Below are 20,931 nucleotides of genomic sequence, written 5' to 3'. Positions count from 1 at the left end.
AAAAGTCAGGCGAGATGACTACAGAACAGAAAATAGCTTCCCTGGAAGAAGCGGTGACACAACTCAGCGCTGAAATAATCGCATCCAGGAAGAGAGAGGAAGAAGCGGCAGCTGCCTGCAGAGATCTTCAAGCCAGGTTGGAAGGGCTTGTGAAGCAGGGGCTACCGGGACCCAGATCCGAGGGGATTGGGTTGGGGAAGAGAGGAGGCAGCATTGTATCTCATTTTGATGGGAATTTGCAGCAGTACCCCAATTTCCGAGCAGACGTGCTGTTTGCGCTGCAGCTGCTGGAGAGAGACTTTAGAGATGAGCGGGAGAAAGTGGGGTTTATTTTGTCTCATCTGCATGGGGACGCGAAAGCATGGCTGCGCAATCTGTGGAGGGATAAGGATCCAGCGCTCCAAAGCGCAGATGCATTCATTAAGGCAATGGACTCCTGTTTCTTATCTAACATAGACATTGACATTGCCCGGAGAGACATATTTGGGCTAAGACAAGGGAAAGCCAGCGTAAGGCAGTATCATTCCCGGTTTTTTGCATTGGTCAATGCGCTGAATTGGGATAAGGATTCTCCGCCAGTTAGAGACCTTTTTTTGGAGGGATTGAGCCCACAGATCAAGGATGAGATGGCACGGGGAGAGAGACCCACAACCACTCAGCAAGTGGTTGAAAGAGCGTTGTCGATTGGGGTGAGGCAGGAAGAACGCCCATGGAGCAAAGAAGAAGGGCGTTGGGGACGCACACCAGAGAGAGTGACCCCCCTCTTGCCCAGAGAGGCAGCGCGTGCGCAGTCCACACCTCCACAGGGAGGGGGCGAAGAGCAGATGGAGATTGGCGGTGCTAGGGCTCACTCAGCTACCAGAGCCTTAACACCGGGAGCAGTAAAATCGAAGCTGCCTAGAAGGAACAGGAAGTGCTATATATGTGAGAGTGGAGAGCACATGGCGAAAGAGTGTCCCCAGAGGATCCACAAGCACACTGCAGCTTCAGTGACAGTATTGGAAACAACTCAGCAGAGAGAACCACAGCAGGGAAACGACGAAGTCTGGCTGGAATAGGAGGCACTGGGGCCCAGCCAGACGAGTCAGTGAGGAAGTCCCCAGAGATTTTGCAGCCCACAGACCCCCTCCCGCCCAAACCAGTGGTGCAGCTCACCGCATCGCTCCAGCTGCCCAATGGACTCACCTTAGAAGTGCCTATTACAATTGACTCTGGCAGTAATGCAGACTTTATAGGACTGGAGTTCATTCAACAACACAACGTAGCATTACTGCCAGCCACGCTGCCCCTGAAGGTTGTCACGGTGGATGGCAGGGAACTGCTAGGGGGGCAGGTGGTGCAGCAGACGCCGCCGATGGTGATGCAAATTGGGAATCACCGGGAGGTCATCAGCTTCAATGTCACCCAACTGTCGGACACGCCTGTAGTATTAGGCATGAGTTGGCTGCACAGGCACAGCCCAGCATTGGCTTGGTACCAGCGCCAACTGACTTTTGGATCCTCCTACTGTGCGGAACACTGCATTATACCCAGCCCAGAAGGGGAAGAGGAAGACCCGCAGTTACAGTTGGGCACGCTGCAAGCAGTACCCCACAAGTATGCGGAATTTTTGGTCTCTGACAATATGTTTTCAAACATGGGTGTGGATCATTCATTATGTGGCATTAGGTGTCCCACTCAAGTCACTTCTAGGCTTTCGATATATGGAGGAAAAAACAGCTCATCAAGGACTCAACATGCTCAGTAGGCACAGAGTTCTGGAATAGAGGTTGGAGTGGTAGGAACCCAGAACACTCTCTGCTGCAACAATTTGTTGCAGGGTCCCACGGGTAGAATCATGGTTTGTTTATTTATTTAAAATATTTATATGCCACCCCATGATTATGTTCACAGAGTGATTAAGACAAAGATATAAACAGATTAAAATACATAAATTAATCAATAAAACATAAAAAACAACTCAAATGAAAGGGTTTTAACCGAATTAAAAGTTCTGTGGCAATAATAATAATAAAAGGTCTTCCTTCACCTGGCACCAAAATGAAAGTACCAGGTGAGTCTCTCTGGGGAAAGTGTTGCATAGCAAGGGGGCTGTCATTGAAAAGCCCCCCCCCCTTGCCAGAAGCCGGCCACTATACTTCACCTGGCTGGGTACCTGGAAAAGGATATTTTACGTTCCAGGTAAGTGCATATAGAGACGGGCAGGCAGAAGACAGATACCCTGACTGAAAGCTATGAAGAACTTTCGAGGTCAAAACTGACACTTTGAATTGAGCCCAGAAATAGTGTCGCAAAGTCGCTGGCATGATATGCTTGCACCATCTAGAAGCCTGAAATTTGGATGGGTGAACGGCTGTTAGAGTGACCAAATGCAAAGCAGAATACAGCTGCTACACTTTTAGGTGCTTTGTAGAAGGGCACATTTTGTCAGATCGAAACTTATTGTACAGAGATTAGGAAAGCTGCATCTGCTGAAATTCTATATTCTAAACACCTATTAAAAATACAATGTCCTCCACTGAATCTGGTTACTCTAATTATAGTAATTGCCTGGTACTGACAGATAATATTGATGGAGTGAGCATGCCAGAAATCTGTAGGAACAGTGAAAATCAATGGGATGCAGTTCTCCTTGGATATCAAATGTATCGGAAGGACGAAGGAGCTGCTTATTTCAAATAAGGCGTAAAGCCCAATATATTTATATATATGGGTGACACCAAAATGCTAAAAGAATTCATCAAGGCAGCTTAAGTAACTGGTGTTTACAGCTACCTTCATGTTTACTTGGTAAATGTTAAAGACAATATTGCAAGGTCCTAATGCTTCCCTTTGAAGCTCTAAATGGTTTTGAGCTCAAATACCCCTAAGTGGCTTGCCAGATGGGCAGAGCTGCAGAACGTTGCTGCAGTTCACCGGGACGGAGGGGAGAATGAGCAAGGCAAAGGAGATGCCTGCATAGTGTAGGTTCACCATGGGGAGTGATTTATTGGCTCTGGCATTGCACCCTCACAGCACCAACATCCCAGCTGCCTTGCCTAGGTAACTGGCTAAAACCATATTCCAGAATGCAACAGGTGGGTGGGTTTCTGTGCTGGTCCTAATAGAATGGAAATATATTATGAAGCACATGCCACCTGGTCAAGTACACTTCTGTACCCTGACCAGTAGAAGAGGTCCCATATATATTTTTTCCTTGGAAAGGGGGCGGGGAGGCAAATTCATCCCAGGACAGGCTGGAAGAACATACTTCTATTACTGTATTTTATTCTGGTATGTCTAGTTTAGTCATGCCCATTGTTCAATGCTCCATAAGGATTAAAATGTTTCTAATGAAGAAATAATAAATAAAATGCATATATCTAATAAAGAGCTGTGCCTTAGGAAAGTTAGTCACGCAGCTGCCAAAAGAGAGGTAAGTCTTCGTTTCCTTGTAAGTGTGGTTGCGATTGGATGCAGTAGGTAGGCCTTGTCCAAGTGCTTGGGAACAGTGGCCACAACCCTATCGAAACCAGCATATAGGCAGGTGGAAAACTGCCATGTCCATCCACCTCTTATAAATTTCAATATTTTTTTTTTAAAAAAAGTTCAAAGGTAGCTGAACAATATTAATAGGAGGTCAAATCCAGTCAGACAACTCTAAAGCTTCAAATTATATATGCCTACAAGTTCAACAAAGTACTCCATGAGAGGAATTCAACATAGCCCTGTAAACCTCCCTGCGATGCTCTGATGAAGGGTGGGATATGAATTGAATAAATAAGATAATAAATAATAGCACTAAGAAGGCTGTTCCATCGGCGCGAGCATTTCAACTGACAGAACTATCTCCACTCTCTTCCTCCACATGTCATTTCTACCAATCCCCTGAGCCAATCTGGAGAGACACAGGGGGCACGCAAGGGAAGGAGAGAGGTTGAAAAGCCCCATTGCACTTGCAGAAGACCTCACACATGCTTTTGGTAGCAGAACTCATTAGTTGAATCTGATAGAGGCAGATTTAGGGGAGCATGACTGGTTCGGTCACACTAGGCATGGAGCCTTGGGGGTGCTGCAACTAGGAGGTACAATGGAAGGCAACAGGTGGGAAGGGGGATTTTGGTGCTGCTGAAATTGGAGACCCCAAGGTCCACCACTGATTCTGGTCCCATATTTGATCCTCTATTTAAATCTCTAAAACAGTCAATTCCTAGGACATTGCGCCGAGATCGATATTTACAACAACTTGAGGAAATCAGCATTAGTGTGGTAATTTGCCACAAACCACAATCTTAATAGCTGGAATGTATGAACAATGAGAAGCATTCTCCTTACCAGCTCCAGGTCACCTTCACTGCCTTTCCTTCTCTCAGAGGTGTTTTGATGGGGCAAGATGAAAAGCTCTGCAGAGGTGGGCAAACCATGGAACACGGCCACCAAAACTTGCTCTTCAGGGATGCCAGTCACCTAAAGAAGAGGACCAGAAGGAGGTTTAGTAGTAATCATAAGGGTACTCTTTGTTCAACTTCTTGTATGAGTTCTAATATGAAAAGAGAAGATAAGAAAGCATTGGGTTCTTCTATACATGAGATACCAATGGTTTTGCAAGACCAAACCATACTTCTTCTCAACAACCCCATAAAAATGAAAGTTGTGGTCATATCCTGCTACTGAGAATATACTGGTAGATTTTGGATGATATGAAGTACATCAGCAAGATGTTCTGACTCCCTAAATTATACTGCCAAAATGTAAAAGTGGTGTGGAGCGAGAGAGACAGTTGCTCCATTCAAGTATACCACTCAAAATACATTCCTAACCTCAGATTTGCAACAGCAATCATGCATGATAACATTCAAGAATCCAAAAAAATCAGCTGCATTATTATAGCATACAGGTATATACATTTTTGAATGCCAGCTTTTTGCTGTCTGATCCTAAATAGGCTGAACAGTATATTGTCCTAAAGGTAACATAAATGTAACATTAATATTAATACTGTAGTATACAATTTATTGTATATTTCGATTGCATAAATAGTAACCAAGGCACATTATTTCCCCCCAGCTATAGATAGCTGCTAATAAAACTTCAAATGCAAAAAGCAGGTGTGATTGGGCTAGAACAGACCAAAAGTTTTCTTGGAAGCTGGCATATTTGAACAATGTACTGCTTGCAACAGTACATGCTTGCAGTGTACATTTTGTTTGCAAGATGCTGCAAATGAAGCTTGCTTGCTTGCTTCTTTATTTATTTATTATCTCTGAGCAACAGGAATGCATTTGATCAAAGGGAGCAGAATCATCATTAAGTCACACTGAGAAAGTTTTTCAGCAGTGGGGATAACAAGTAGGCAAAAAAACCCTGCAAATTTTCACACTTTGTTTACCGAGTGCGAAAACTCAGTATGCCGAGCAGATTTTAAAAGGCAACATGAACATAAGCCATCTGCAATGAAAAAGAACAAGTAATAATAAAGAGAAATTTGAGACAAAATATCTGAAGGTCTTTCTCGCATCCAGCTTTACGTCACAAGGTGAGTGCTGATGCTTACATAGCCAAAACAGTCCTACCCACATACAGGAAGGATGTATCAGCAGGCTCAGGGGACCCCTTAAGTTTACAGAAGTATACAATATATATTAAAAATAAAATAAAAAGTGGGCAAATGCCCTTCCAAAAGAGAAAAGCAGGTTGTGCATGTGTGTGCAACTCTCACACAGTACAACTCAACTATTGTTTCTCAAATGAAAGCAACAGGACATGGTTCTAGAAATGAATAAAAAGATGGAATCCAAAGAATAGTCTCTCTTAAGCTCTCATTGTGTCCCAGGGATCCAAAAAGATCTCACAGAAGTGAAAAATGAACTGCAAAGGTCATAGACAATTATATACTTACTGGAATAATGAGAAATTCCTATATCCATATAATGACAATAATAATGATCTGCACACCTCCACACACCCCAGTTGCTGGGTGGATGAATGAGATTAAAGACTGCAAAACATTTGTTATGATAGGAAGCGGATGATTTTTTTGTAAGTCCCTTGTTCAGAGAACAAACTGAATTCAGTTGCCTTTCCTTGAAGGGTTTTGCTGGTGTTCTGGAAAGTGTTGGAAAATATTTACAAAGTCCTATTACGGTACTTGGCTTTAGATAAAAATGCAGTGGCTGCTAATGCTGCTAATTGTGAACAATAGCCTCCCTTTTCTGAATTACCCTGCAATAGATTACTTAGACTGTAAGAAAATCATCCTTATTATTAATTGGTCTGCTTGTGAATACTTACTTGCACCAAGGCTCTCTTGATGACTCTGCCAATATCCTCTCTCCATTCAGGTATGTCCGGATTGTGATAATCCAAATTGGGAGAGAATGATAATAACTGAGACTGGAAATATTCTGCAGAGAGAGAATCACAGTAAAACTCCATTGTAATCCTGCCAGCCAGCCAGCCAGCTGTTTAAGCTGAGATGGTTAAGGTGCATCAGTTTCTATGTTAGACAAGAAAGATCTATTTTACAGCTTAAGGCTGGTAGAGCAGAAACACATGTTCTCAGAAATGCAAAATCCACCAGACATTCGGAATACCAACTAACTTTTCTGCTCCTTAAATCTATAGGAAGAATCCTTATTCTTGGTCCTGCCCCCAAACTAATTTTTAAAGCTTACTTTTTAGATGTTGAAAATATTCATTTTCCGGACCTCAGACTCACTGTGTCAAACAGCAGCTCTAAAATGTGAAGTTTCATACACCTACCTACCTAACAAAAATGTATGTCTGGAAGCAAAGTTAAAGCTCACCTTTGACTTTCCCAAATGATTGAATACTTAAATATAGCTGAGTGGAGCAGAAAGGTTCCCTCTAGGATAAGAATGGCTTAAATTTGAATCCATAACTTTTAGGAACATAAGAAAAATCTAAACACTTGGTTATACTACTGTGGTGGTGACGAATATTATACATAAGCTTGGTCCCAAACCCAGGGGAACAATACTTAAACAATAACTTCCCATTTAAAAGTTGAAATAATACTATAAAAATTGTTCATTTTGCACTGAAATATCCAAAGTGAAGAGTGAGATGAAAAAGATTGGGGGAAGGGGAGAATAGTGCAGTACCATATAAATTATATATACTAATATACTAGTAAGAGAGTAAAATAAAGGAAAGGACACAAAATACTAGATTGTTTTTTTAATCAACCACTTTTTTCCCATCCCAGGACACTTTGTATGAGAAATGGGCTTGTTCTTGTATTATACTTGGCATGCATTGTGCTCCACTGAACAAATCCTTACTGCAAATCTTCTGTTTTCCAAAAGCAGGAATTATCTGTTTGTTAGCCCCATGTGCAGCCATGAGTAGTTATGCATAACAAATCAGATACCAATTGAGCTAATGACAGGCGAATCAGGATACTGCAATTCATGAGGCACTAGGAAATTACTTCCTAATTAACTGACTGCAGGAGAGCAAGGGAAATTTCAATGGCAGCCAAGTTTATAGATTCACAGAGCTGGACCTCTTCTCTGACCCATCACAGAATGCCTTCTTGTCGTTAGTAGAGTGAGTAAGAAGGAGTCTGAGAGTCTTGCCATCCATATTTCCCAGTGGTCCTGCTCTGTCTCAGCCTCTGTCCCCATCACTCTTTCATTCTCCTACTTGAATTATATGTTCCTTGCCTGCCTCAACTATCTTAATGTAGTTGACCTGATCTACTGTCACAATGGAGCTTTAGAAGCAAGGTCTTGATGCCATTAGCTTAGATGTCATAAGAGAGCCTGGGTAATTGAAACCAGGGATGATGAATGCTTGTGGAGGGGGCAGGGGAGGTAATAGGAGGCCTCAGAATTTTTATGTCAAAGTCCCCAAGCAGTAGATGGACAGAATAGACTTGTCAATTGTGTATGTAGTAAAAGGAAGTCCCCACCCTGCACTCAGCTCTCACCTGTGGCTCCTAGAAGCTGTTAGCATGGGGCAGTGGCCACACCCTGGGAAATAGCTTTGAATGGCCAACTAAACAACGTGAGGGTAGCTGATGGGTCTTGAACGCTTGGTGAGTTAGGGACAGGCTCTGATGGATTGAGTGGATAAGACCAATAGTGGGTCCAACAGTCAAGAAGGTGGTTACTGCATGTGCTGTAGAGGGGAATGAGGAGCAAATGGGGCTTGTCAACCTGGGAAGGTCGCCCATCTCGGAGAAGGAAGACCTCCACTGCCTTGTGGCTATACGTACCCATTCATGGGAAATGCTGAGAAAAAAATCATACCTGCTGCTTTCCAGGACATGTTCAGGAGAAGAAAAGGATAAGGAGTAAGCCCTACACAAATTGAGAGTGGAGTCCCTAAGATGGTTGGATGGCATCTTGCACACCTCCTTCTGGCAACTCCTGCAGCCAAGCTGGTGCCAAATGTATTGTGAGGCTGAGAGTGGGGTCTTGTTGTCAGGGTAGTCCAGGACCTCCATACACATTGCCCAGGCTTGTGTCCTGGATAGGTCATTTCAGTGCTGCTATTGCAGCAAAAACAATGTGGGAGGCAGCAGTTAGGAGTTAGTCTCGGCAACCACAGCAGCTGCTGTGATGCCACAGCAGGTGCTGTGATTCTCCATGGGTTTGGCTTCACCCCCAAAGGTGCACTCCATTATCTCTCAAGACAGACAGATGCCAACAACAAAAGGCAGTAACTCCTGCAGGTTTTTAGGCATCGTGTTTATCCTTCATTCTGGGCTCCTTTAAGACCTAAGTATCAAAGGATGTAAGGAAGATTGTTATGTCTTAAAGGAACCTAGAATGAAGCCTGCAGCAGTTACCTTTGACTGCATGCACAATCCCAAGTGTCCACTGTTAAACTCTGTGGTGGGGCTGGTGAAGTGGGGGATAGAATTGGAAGAGGAGCCAAAAACAGTTGTTGGGGGGGTGTATCTCTTGAATTAGTCTGTGTCTGCTTACCATGTACAGCAATGTTCTTGGTGTCCTGGATGAGGACACTGCCAGCTGAGACCTGCACTGTGACGGTATTCCTTCCTTCTGCAGTAAAAGTATAAGAGATGCTGCTGTCCAAGGTGATGAATGGCTGTAAAAGTCATACGCATTCATAGTTAATTTAGTATTCTATTCCATGAATCACAGGGGTCACACACACAAAAATACGGATTTGAATGCATCAGTTTAGTTTGTATATATGAGTGGGAAAAGAGTCACCAACTAGCTCCTAGGAATGCGTGGCTCCTCTAAAGTGGGGCAAATTTGTAACACTCCTGAGAAGAATCCTCCAGTGGCTTCTCCCAGGGAATGACTTCTCGTAGGCATGAGGGCTGCTTAGCCAAATCAAGAAGGGGCAGGGGCTAGACTTATTAAGCTTCCTTCCTTCCTTCCTTCCTTCCTTCCTTCCTTCCTTCCTTCCTTCCAGTGTTTTACCTCCCTTTACATGCACACCTTGGTGAATGCTAGACAGTGAGGCCATAGTGTGCATGTCAGGTTCACATGCCCAAGGTTGATGTAGCCAAGAGGGAGAATTTCATTTGGGTCCTTTCCTCCAATTACCATGGGTTGTGGCTGCAACCATGCCCAGGAGATGGGAGTGTGGAGATCCAGTCCCTCCTAATACCATACATTTTGCATATTGAGTCCTCTTTATGGGTGTGATGGCAAGAGTCAGTCATTCAATGAAACAAATCTAGCTTGGGCGCTGACTTTTAGCAGGAATCAACTACCCCAGTAAATTATTATTCCCTCTCTTCTGCATCTCAAATAAAGCCCTAGCCATGGTTAAAGGAAACTTATCAATAATACAGCTGTTGTTAACCTGCATACAGTCGTATGTTGATGGTCCTTCTATGTCTGCTTGGAGCATGCTATTGGACTGGTAGCTACCTATGCCAGGGGAGAAATTTAGGGTGTCTGTGATGAAAAGAGGTGAACAGATGCCATCGCTTCCTGCAAGAATGAGATTTCCAAATACATATTTGGAAGAATGAGACTGCTGCTCCTTGCCACCTACTCTCATTTTCCCACTCCAATCTGATGTTCCTGTTCTCTATGTGTATGACTGATGTTAGCAACAGGGTGCAGAACTAGGGCTGGGGTACAGGCCTGGAGTATTGCCATGGTGTCTCATCTACAAGGCCTGGTCCTGTTTTGGAATAAAATAGTTTGCCATTATCTGTTTACCATCTGAACTTTGATTATGTTTAAAGGCATGCACCTTTTCAGCCTGTGATTATTTGGAGGTTACTGTGCACCTCCCAAGTTTCTCTCACTCTCTTATCCCTGCAAGTCTTGGCATATTTTTTTTTGAGATGAGGTCATTCTTTTATGCTTAAATTCTACATAAATTCTACATAAACCCTTTGCAGAATTACAACCCACTCTGGGGACTTCAGCAGTGCTTTCCAAGTCAAGAAATATATAAGAAGCCAGTTTGGTTTTAAAAATTGCCTCCCTTTTATGGTGTATGTCCTATTAGATCATGGCTGATTTCACCCCCATCACAGAGTTTTAACATTCAGGTAGCTCCTTAGATTTAATTCATGCACTGAGGTCTGGGAACTAACTCTAAATTAAATCAAGGAGTTTAAGGTTCATTTGCTCAAAACCTATTAGACAGCCAGACACATTTATTAAACTGGACCTGTGTTAATCCAAGCAAATTGGCCTTTAGGTATATTGCTAAAGCAGTGGACCAGCAATTCACTACAATAGCTCTATCTAGAAAAAGAAATTAAGGCTCATCTAGGGGGGTACCTTTCCCTTTTTAGGATGTGTATAAAATGGAGCTGTATATTGCAGTGGTACCTTTAAAGCAGGAGGCTGCAGTGAAGCGATGAGTCTACAAATAGCCTAAATTGCCATCTTTATCTGCATCACTCCTCCCATGGGTTAAAGGCATCAGAATCTGGCTATTCTACAAAAATCAAAGTCAGTTTATACTGCACAGCGTCTTCGGTTAATGTCCTAACTGGCAGTGCAATGAAGTATTTGCCTGATTCTTGCCATCACATTGCCAATTTGCTGTTTTAATGTGATAAATCTTTTCAGGAAAAATTACTTCTCATGCAGTGAAAAATCAATCTGGCTGTGCCACATGGCAAGTTGTAATGCAAAATCAAGAAGGCTGTTTGCCCACAACTGGTTTTCAGACATGTGGAGTGGCTATCTTATTTACAGCAGAACTTGAATAGAATCAATTTTATGCCAAGCTTGAGTCTGAGATCCCCCCAACCAAGCTCTCACCTATCCGTGGTGCCAATCTCATTCTATCACTGTACTCAGCAATATGGCGGTTCCACTGTGGAATGCCAGGTTGGTCCTTAATAAAATCATGCTGATCCATCAAGCTGATTGTCAATGAGCAGGCTGTCCTGGTGTGTACTACCAAGACCTGGGTAGGGGGAAATGGGTGAGTCAGTTCTGACTAAACTCTGCCCACGAGGGTATATGCTGCAATATTAGCCCAGACTAGAGGGGCAGGAAGGAGGTACTGCTGTAGTCTATAGGAATCTTACTTCCTACCACTGGAAAATCCCTCTGTCTTGGAGAGGGAATGGAGGGTCTGCATCTGGTGTTGGGCCAGAGGTGCAGCCTAGGGATGCTATCGGTGCACTGCCCACCCTGCTGCTCATCATAAGTGCTTTTTTCCAACACCAACGGCAACATCAACCATCCAAACAGATTAATGCCTATTATAAAAGCAGCAGCAGTACCCACCAACCATTTTCTGTGATTTACAGGTCATGCTTTTGTTTGGATCAGTCTGAATATTAAAACTGCAAAAGACTCGCCTGGTGACTTAAATAATAGGATTATTATGGGGCTACATCAGCAAAGTCCTGCAATCAAGCTCTCCAAAGAGCAATGCTGGGGAACTGGGAAACGTTGCATATCATGTTGAGAAAGTATTTTGCTTTTGTTGAAACAAGAACATTGCAGAATGTGTGGCATGCTGTTGTTTTTAACCCATCAAATTTGAAAAGCTTTAGTGTAGATTTTTAGACTTTGTGGCTACAGATCAGTACTCCTGTGAAGAGTTCTAGGATTGCTCCCAAGCCTCGTGGGCTTGTGCTGCTCAAGGAACAATCCCTAGAGTTCTTTGCTCCCGCAGAGTGCATCAATAGAGGTCAGAGAGTAATAACAACTCAGAACAGTGGAACCCCCCAGAGAGAATAAAGGCAGAAGGGCCCTGGGAGAACAGCAGTTTTGTAGCTGTTTTTAGCTCCCTTCCTTGTGAATCAGTGGAAAACATCAGTAAATCCTCAGACTATCAGAATGGCAGCTTAGCATTGCTTAGTATTCTGTTCCGGCCTTTCCATGATTATTGCCATTTTGCAAAGCCAAATACTATTACCAGCTTTAAGCTGCCCCTTATTTTGGTGCCATTTTGCATCTGCAGCTTAAAGAGCTTTAAGTTTGTGAGTGCACCCAGGAATCAGAGGCATAAGCATAGATAAGATTTAAATTGCAGGTACAAAAATGCAACTACAATTACTCTCATTTGCAAATTCCAAGTGTAGATATCTCAGTATGTGAGAGAAACTACAATGTTTTGTTCTTTAAAAGGGGGGAGGGGAGACCACCGCTATTTTAGGTTCCAAATAGTTTCCAACCTAGCAAGTCAAAGTCAAATAGATGTCTTCTCTGACTAAATGCCTGCTAATGTCATTATGTGATGATGCTTCCCGGGGAGGTATGTGCCAAGAACACTCACAACTAAAATGACTGGGGACCATTCCTATGTCCCACTCTTGCCCTAGGGTACAATATGATCTGATTCTGGCAAGTGGGGTTTAGATCCCCTGGGTGCATACTAGGGCACAAATGAGTTTCACACTGAACAATGGGCCAAGTTTGTAGGGCTCCATTCCTGCCCCACATGAATTCAGAATGCATCCTATATTGCAGTGAAATGAGAAGTAGCAAATAAGCTCTATTTAATGAAAGCTCATTCACCAATACTGATCTTCTCATTTAGGAACTGCTGATACATTTGTGAGGAGCTGCTGAATATAGTTTGAAACCCACAGTCTTTCAAGCAAGACATGAAATCCCAGTTTGTGGCTAAGCAATCATACCAAGAAAATATTTTATCTTCCAGGTAAACATCTAAATTAAGTAATCACTAGAACATTCCCCCCACAAATATTTATGCAGATTCCTTAGTATCAGAATAATTTTTATCGGCATGGCTCTATGGAATAGGTGACTGATTGTGACTGAGCATTCAACAGCACTTTCGCTGTTCAGTTTCTCTGAAATGTCCCCAAAGGCACAAACAGCATGGACAACCTAAGAGAGTGCTGCTTACGATCTTAGCTTGAATTCACAGATGCCAAAAGTTATTCAGTCCCCATTGGATTTAAAACACTGTGTGAGAGTCTAAAAATACAAGTGTGTTCTGACATTCATATTGGAAATGATGCTTATTTGATCACCAGTGGTTTTTAAATGCTGAGCAGAAAGCCCACCATTATCCAGTAGATATAGTGGTGTATAATTTTGAATTCTAGTAACAATAATAGCTTCTGCACACAATGTTCCAATAATAACCAACTGCACATTGTCAGAACTCATGCAAACAACAAGGGGTGGTACAAAAACAGAGAGAAAGAGAGAGATTGAGAGAGGGGCAGTGGCAAAGTTTAGAAAACAAAGAAGCTTTCTTTCAACAGCAAGGAAGAATTACCTTGCTTTTACCGTGGCTTCAAATAAGGTGGAGCTCCACATATAAAATCAAAACATCACACGATTCAAATATGAATCCTTTCAAAGAAAATAAACAAGGTTTTCTTTTCATTTTTTCATTTTTAAAAAGGCTCAAACCTTTGTGTTGTTGCCGAACCACCAGAAGTATGTGAGGGTACCCGACTGATTGGGCCAAACCACAGCTGTGATATTTACTTCCTTATTCCTGATGGCGACAAAGGGGACCCTCAAATCGACCCGCTCTACTGGACCTGTGGAAAGGAAACACAGTGATACGTATTAGAAATTCCTTCTGTACAATTCTAATTTGTTCAAAGTGTGCAAATTTTAAAGCGGCTAAATGCAAAAATGCCTTTTAAAAAAACTTAATACACTTGTAGCAACCAAAGGTTGGTGTATAACGGTATATACAATTCCGCCTGTTGTACTGACAAAGAAATGTGCAACGACTCCAAATCTTTTCTTCTTTTTAAAATTAAACTTGTCTATGGCTTTGCTCACCAGTCATAATAGGGTTAAAGCTCACCATAATATCTGAGTCAGCTATGGAAACTACTTAACCTTGCCTTCACTGATAGCAATGATGTTCTACAAGTATGATCTGTGATGGCAATTTTACATGTCCATTCTGGGCAGAGTGATAATTGCAGGCAGTAAACATGGGGTAATTATTCAGAGTAGATCCACTGGGAGAAATTCAATGCTGCGCTCATCTCATTGTCACTTCAGTGCAAGCATCTCTGTTTGCAGATGAAACAATCTCCCTCTCCTCCCCTTAACTTGCTGTTTTGGGGTTTCTCCTGACTTTCTAGAGCAGGTCTGGGGGAGGCATGGAGGGCATGAGAGGAGGGGGGCAGGGAAAGCTCCACTGCGCTAGCAGGAGCCCTTGTGATGGCTTCCATTAGCATTTTGCGTTAGTTGAATCCCACCCACTGAAATGAATGAACATTAGGTCCATTAATTTCGATAGGTCTACTGGGAGTACAACTTAGTTGAATACTTCCCATAGTCGCTTGTGGATAAGCCTTCAGTCTGTTGTGCTGTATTTCCTTACATTTTAAAACCGTATGCCATCTTTCTAAGTTATTGTACTAAAGCTGGTTTGCAAACTACAGAACTGTCAAAATACACAACGTAAAAAGCATGGTCATCTTAAATAAATCCAAATACAGCTAAAACTTAATTAGCAAAATTCAAGAATCCAGTGTGCAATGTATCCTCTAGCAACAATCCATTAGTAGTCTAGTTCCAGGATCCTTATGGTTCGTTTAACTTACTTGTCAAAAGGTAAAATCTATGGGCAGAATCTGTTTCTATATTCTACTTGGGTGCAGAAATAAAAGTTTAAATATATGCACATGCCCCATCAACTGTGGAGGATACATGCATGTAAGATTCAGGGATGTTTCTTTGAAATCCTAGGAATTAGGGTCCCATTCCATTTCCCAGTTACTGCATCTGAGACATATTTGAAAGGGATACACACTGAATATTGTACATGATTACTTTTCAGAATAGGCATGGAGCATAAGAATTTGTGCTCATATATTCCTTCTTACAAAGTACCTGAAATATTCTGGGAAGATACCTATAGAAAAGAGTGCTTTTTTATACAAAACCAAGCCCAAGCACATATGAAGTCGCAGAGGTTATGAAAACAGAAACTAGACTGGGAGGTGAAATGGTTTGTCTTAAAGTTAACCAAGTTACTGCAATGCCCTCAGAGCAAAACAGCAGACTTATAGTTAAGCTTTCATTTCAAGAAATTAGGCATTTAGGTTGTCACCAAGAGTGGACAAAAAAAAGTTACAAACAGATGGGAAAATCTGAAGTTTCAAACTGAAACTTTAGTTTTTCTCTCCATCTGGTCCCCCCCCCCCATTGTTTTCGTTAGCAAGCGTGTATGGAACTGAATGATAATTTGTCATTGTTCTGCAGTGGGCATGCTCAAAAAAACTGATCATTTCTTGAGCCTGCTCAGATATTACAGTCAGGTAAACTGCTCTAATTACAAGCAGGTGGGAGATCTCACCGTTAATCAACTTATTCTCTAGGCCAGTTCTAATATATTGTTTTGCATCCATAAGATGACTTTCTGAAAGATTCTTCAGTGCATACACATTAAAACCCATACATCACAATGCAGACACCAATCTGAAAAAAACATTTATCTACACATGCACGCATGGACACAATAAGAGCCTGAATGAACCAATGGAAATGCATATGCAGGGGATGTTTCCAAGTCCTTAAAAAGTTTGTGCACAGGCCCATTACACAGATTTGCATAACATTTGCATCTGCTCATTTATAAGTTAGCAGATTTAGGCCAATTTTCATAGGGAAAGCTGTCCTGTAAGCAAATTTACCATTTTTAAAGTGATTTTTTTTTAACAGGGGAAAGAAAGATTTGGAATCGATTGCAAAAGATCTAGGACTCAGACCCACTAGGCCACCCCCTTAACACTCCTGCTGGTGAACGCTCAAGGTCCAATATGTTCTGTCAGTATGAGTTTAAGAGAGTTTGCATAAAATATTTTTCTTCCATGGATATTTAACACTAGAGAGGCTTAATTATGCGTATCTGACACTGTAATCATGAACCTTATTCTTTGCACATTCTCCGTGGGATCTCATGATAATTAGTCCTGGCTGGGAAAGGTAACCATGAAACATAATAAGATACTTCTATATACGCTCCTAGTGGAAAGGGCTTGATCTTTTGCACACATTCCACGTGAGTGCATGCAAAATGTTTGTGCAATGCAAAGCACCCACTAGCATAACCAAGGCTTGAAGGGCACAAAACCTGATATGAATGGCATCATTTCTCTACCAGGGATACAATGGGACTTTAAATAATACCTTCATTCCAGCAGGGAAATTGAACTTGTAAATACCTATCCCACTTCATCACTACCCCAATAAGTAGTAGTAGTAGTTATTTATTAAATTTCTAGACCACATGTCATTTGAAGACCAGAGAGTGGTTGACAATATAGAAACACCAAAACATATTCCATGTTCCATAGGAAACAAAAACAATACCCTTTAACCCTACCCTCCACCCCCGTTTGAAAGGCCATGGATTGTTTAGATAGCCAAAGGCCTGGGGAAAGAGGAATGTTTTTTTCCTGTCTAAAGATATGTAATGAAGGCACCAGGTGAGCTTCCCTGGGGAGCATTTCACATGCAGGGAGCCACCACAGAAAAGGCCCATTCTCATGTTGCCACCCTCCAGACCTCATGAGGAGGTGGCACATGAAGAAGAGCCTCGCTCTTGAGCATCAATTTCCCCATGCAACCTAATTCAATCATCCTTAGCAGGAATATTAGACTTGTGCAGTTGAAGCACAACTCAGTCTTATGATTCTCAGTTGGTTAAGATGAATAGGCAGAGGTGGTAGAAATCCTACATTTCTTGCTGACAGTATTGAAGAAGGAACCATAAAGACTATAAGGTACTTTAAGACATGCAGATGAAGGGTGATGTTTGAGCAATTCATTAATGCATTTGGCTTCCACAATCTTTACAGCAGCATTCTGCTATTTGACTACAACCCACATATTTCCCAGTCATTGGTCATGCTGGCTGGAGGTGATGTGAACAGAGATCCATTTAACTTAGTATGATCTACCCAGGGCAGCCAATGTAATGGCTTCCATAAGTTGTTGGATTACAGCTTCCATCATACTTGACAAATGGCAACGATGGCTGCAGCTGATGAGACTTAGAGTCCAACAAGATATGGACTTTAAATGTTCAGTGCAAATGAAGTCTTTCTTTCTAAAACTAATTGGAGAATTCTGTATAAGAAGAGCAAAAAACCCCAGTTTCGCAATCTTTCTTTGTGACATTATCACCAAAAAAACATTCTCAGAACTTGATCCCAACTGTTTCTTGTAAAAGGCTGACATCATTGTTCCCTGCAACTTTTTGCCTGCCAACCTTCAATGCAGAAAATCTGCCAGACTTCTTTTTAATGTCCTACTCCTCTGATCCTTCCTTCTACCCTCAATCAGTAGAAAATCATCTTTCGTTGCTGGCATGCTTCAGGTGAAGTGCAAATGAACAGCTGAAACAATCATATTTCAAATACATGGTTTGCACTCTGAAACGTCAAACTCTGAAATGTGAGTTGCCTAGGGTTACTACACATGATACTTGCACCCAAAAAGCAGGGTCTCCCAATCTTTTAGGGCCCAGTAACACATTTAGAAATATAAGCAACTACTGTGGGTGTCACAAAATATTCATTTCACAAAAGAAACACTGGTAATGCCCAGAATCCTCCCACTAAAACTCCTAGAGACCACTAAAAAATAAAACACAGACCAAAAAGTAGGCAAGCTCTTCCCCTCACAAACAACCAAAACAAATTCCAGTAGAAAATTGGGAGGAGTGGGGTTCCTGGTAGACGCCAAGCAAGCCTTCTGAGGGTGCCACACTAGGAACCTTAGCAAAGGAACCACCAGGAATTCAAAAAGGTAAGAAGAAAATATTTTAGGAAATACCTTTTCATAGAATCAGTAGCAATTCAAATTTATCAAGGAAAAGAAATGCAGATGGGCAATATCCAACATCACATAACTAGATTTTCCCTTACACCTTCTTCCACCTGCACTCTTCCAGAGAGGCACATGTGTGTTCTGCTACTGCTGACTGTTCTATTGGTGGAAAGACACTACTGGATTTCACTCTATGTTTTCAAACCTATGTAAGAATATTATATAAGTTCATGCAATTGTTTTATTTACAGCTCAATTTATGGCTGTTGCTTTGTACCATACATTTACAATTTGTATATTTGTTTTTAGTGTATTTGAACAAAGTTGTATAAATTCTCACCAATTTTAGCCACTCCAAAAAACTCTAAATGGCTAGCACTGAGTTTAATTAGCTGCAAGTTCAGAGCAATGTGCTCTGTTAATTACAATTTATAATAGGTTTTTTTTACAAAAGAGGCAAGGATGGAATTGAGCATGGGGTCAAGCTGATAGGACTCCTTAGGTGAACACTGGTGAATCATTGCCTTGTGCCCAGAAATCAGTGTGAGAAGTTAGTCCTGATCAAGTGAAGTCCCAGTGATTTCAGTGGGGAGAAGTTCAGCTCTAACTGGATCCACCCTGTTGGTCCTTGTTCACCATATGTAAAATAAGAACATTCAGGCTGAAATCCTATGCTCATTTACCTCCCTATGGGACTTACTAGTGTACAGGATTGTGCTTCAAGAAGATAGTACAAGGTTGTTGTACAAATGAATGAGATAAGAATGGTAAAGCATGTTAAACAGTAAAAAAAACCCCAAGTAATTGTAATATGGAAAACAGGAATTAAGGATGGAGTCTTCCAAAACAATGAACTATGCATGCAGTCTATGGAGGGGCTTTTTCAAAGCCCACCAGAGGTAACTACTTACAGATCACATGCAGGAAGAGTGCTGCCAGATCAGAACCCAGGTTGTTTTCTGCATAAGCTGTCACTTGGAAGATCCCAGTGCTCTTATAAATGTGTCGGATACCATCCTCTATAGGGCTGAAATTAGCATAGGACACAGCAGTACCATCTCCAAAATCTAGTTGGATATTTGTCCTCTGGAGATCACCCTGCAGAAGGAAACACAGTGGTTTAGCAATGTGGCTGATAAGGGTGATTTATGTTATACACTGCACTGCCACTAAGGATAACCTCATTAGCATAAACATGGCCCAAAAGCTTTGAACTTTTCCTGCAATGCAATAAGTGACCACCTGCTATTTGCTGCAGGATATATTCGGTAATAAAAAATGAAAAAAGAAAAGAAAGGCAGGGTAGATTTCCTAAATGTTAAAGTTTGTGCCATATAGTTTAGGGTTGGTTGATTTATATTTTCCCTGAAAGGAAGTTGGTGGGCCAGCGAGTAATGTCTAGATATAGTATAGGAGATCTAGCATAGATTGCAGAACTTCAGTTACAGGTGAGCGATGACATTCAAGCACAACCTGCTCTCTGTTGTGTTAATTTTCTACTTCAGGGGATCATAACCCACTCCTGCAGTCTGAAAGGATTCTGTTCTGTTTGTTGAGGAACAGAATCTAAGCAAAACAACACACCTCAGAAAGAAACAAAGAACCATTTGGATATGCTCAAGGAAGTTTCAGAGAGTAGAATGAAATTATTTTGCATCTCCAAACATCAGCAGTTGTTTCAAGATCTTCAGCCTGAAAAGGGGTTTAGCCCACACGACACTCACATTTTACTAAATAGGAATGTAAATAAAAGCAATTCTGCTACCTGGTCTACTCCAGAAACACAGTGAAGCTGGTTTTTGAGAGTTGAGAATAAAAATCGGATCTCCCAGCAACCACTTGGGTCCCCTTTAAAAGCCTTAACTGACTCTTTGAATACAGTGGATTTAAGGATTTCTGGCACTGTAGCACCAGCCATAGTTCAGTGGCAGAGCATCTGCCTTGCATGCAAAATAATCCCCACTATCTTCAAGTATGATTGGGAGAGAACTCCTGACTGAAACCCAAAAGAGCTACTGCCAGTCAACACAGACAGTTTTGAACTGGGTGGACAGTGGTCTGATAAAGGCAGCTTCTGAACCAACCGGTACATTTTATAAACAATAGTTAGCCTCAAAATTGAGTAGCACAGATAGACTATTGGTTTAGTTGTTAAAGGACCAGGACCTCTGGGTTACTAGCTAACAATGTCTTTTTAAAAAAAGTTAACTGCTCTTTTAGAACTGCATTTGCAAGTCTTGAAAAGAGATAGCTGCTTCAGGACAGCTTGTTCCTCACCATGAATTGCCAAAGAAGGAAAGTGATCTGTTGGCAGACTGTTATATATTGCAAAACAAGAGGCCTTGACTATGGTTCAGAAAATGTGTGCACGCTATAACCATAAGCTATTATTGTTATCTGTTGGATGAAGAGATTCCTGGCAGAGCCAATGCAAGAACTTCCTTCTTTTGCCTGAGAGATTTTTGGCACTGAAAAAGTATAGCTCTAAGTTGCGTTAATCAGTGCTGCCATACCTTAAAGACTGATAATTGCGCATCTCCTTATAATCATATCTGGCCTAGATTAACCAATTTTCTTCCAGAGGTCAATCTATTTCTTTCAGCATACCACATAGCATGAGACAAGGAGAGGATATTTCATTACTACTGTCCTTTATTTTATTTAAAAAAATAGGATTTTTAAGCAAACGAAACAAAAATGATATGAAATTATATGCACCTCTTGGTTCATAAGAGGT

General features: G+C 41.7%; 1 protein-coding gene across 1 annotated transcript in view; it reads right to left on the bottom strand.

Annotated features, from left to right (window-relative positions):
* Positions 1-20,931, bottom strand: part of SORCS3 (sortilin related VPS10 domain containing receptor 3) — a 410,327-nt gene that overhangs the window by 22,825 nt on the left and 366,571 nt on the right. The window contains exons 19-23 of the mRNA XM_028730338.2: positions 19,106-19,292; positions 13,803-13,936; positions 8,937-9,060; positions 6,271-6,383; positions 4,315-4,446 (exon numbers count right to left, since the gene is read on the bottom strand). Coding sequence (XP_028586171.2) covers positions 4,315-4,446; positions 6,271-6,383; positions 8,937-9,060; positions 13,803-13,936; positions 19,106-19,292 — 690 coding nt within the window. The remainder of the gene's footprint in view (positions 1-4,314; positions 4,447-6,270; positions 6,384-8,936; positions 9,061-13,802; positions 13,937-19,105; positions 19,293-20,931) is intronic.

This window comes from Podarcis muralis, chromosome 6, assembly GCF_964188315.1.
Source record: "Podarcis muralis chromosome 6, rPodMur119.hap1.1, whole genome shotgun sequence".
Classification (NCBI taxonomy): domain Eukaryota; kingdom Metazoa; phylum Chordata; class Lepidosauria; order Squamata; family Lacertidae; genus Podarcis; species Podarcis muralis.
Note: the sequence above shows the minus strand (reverse complement) of the source record. Positions and strands in the feature narration are given on the sequence as shown.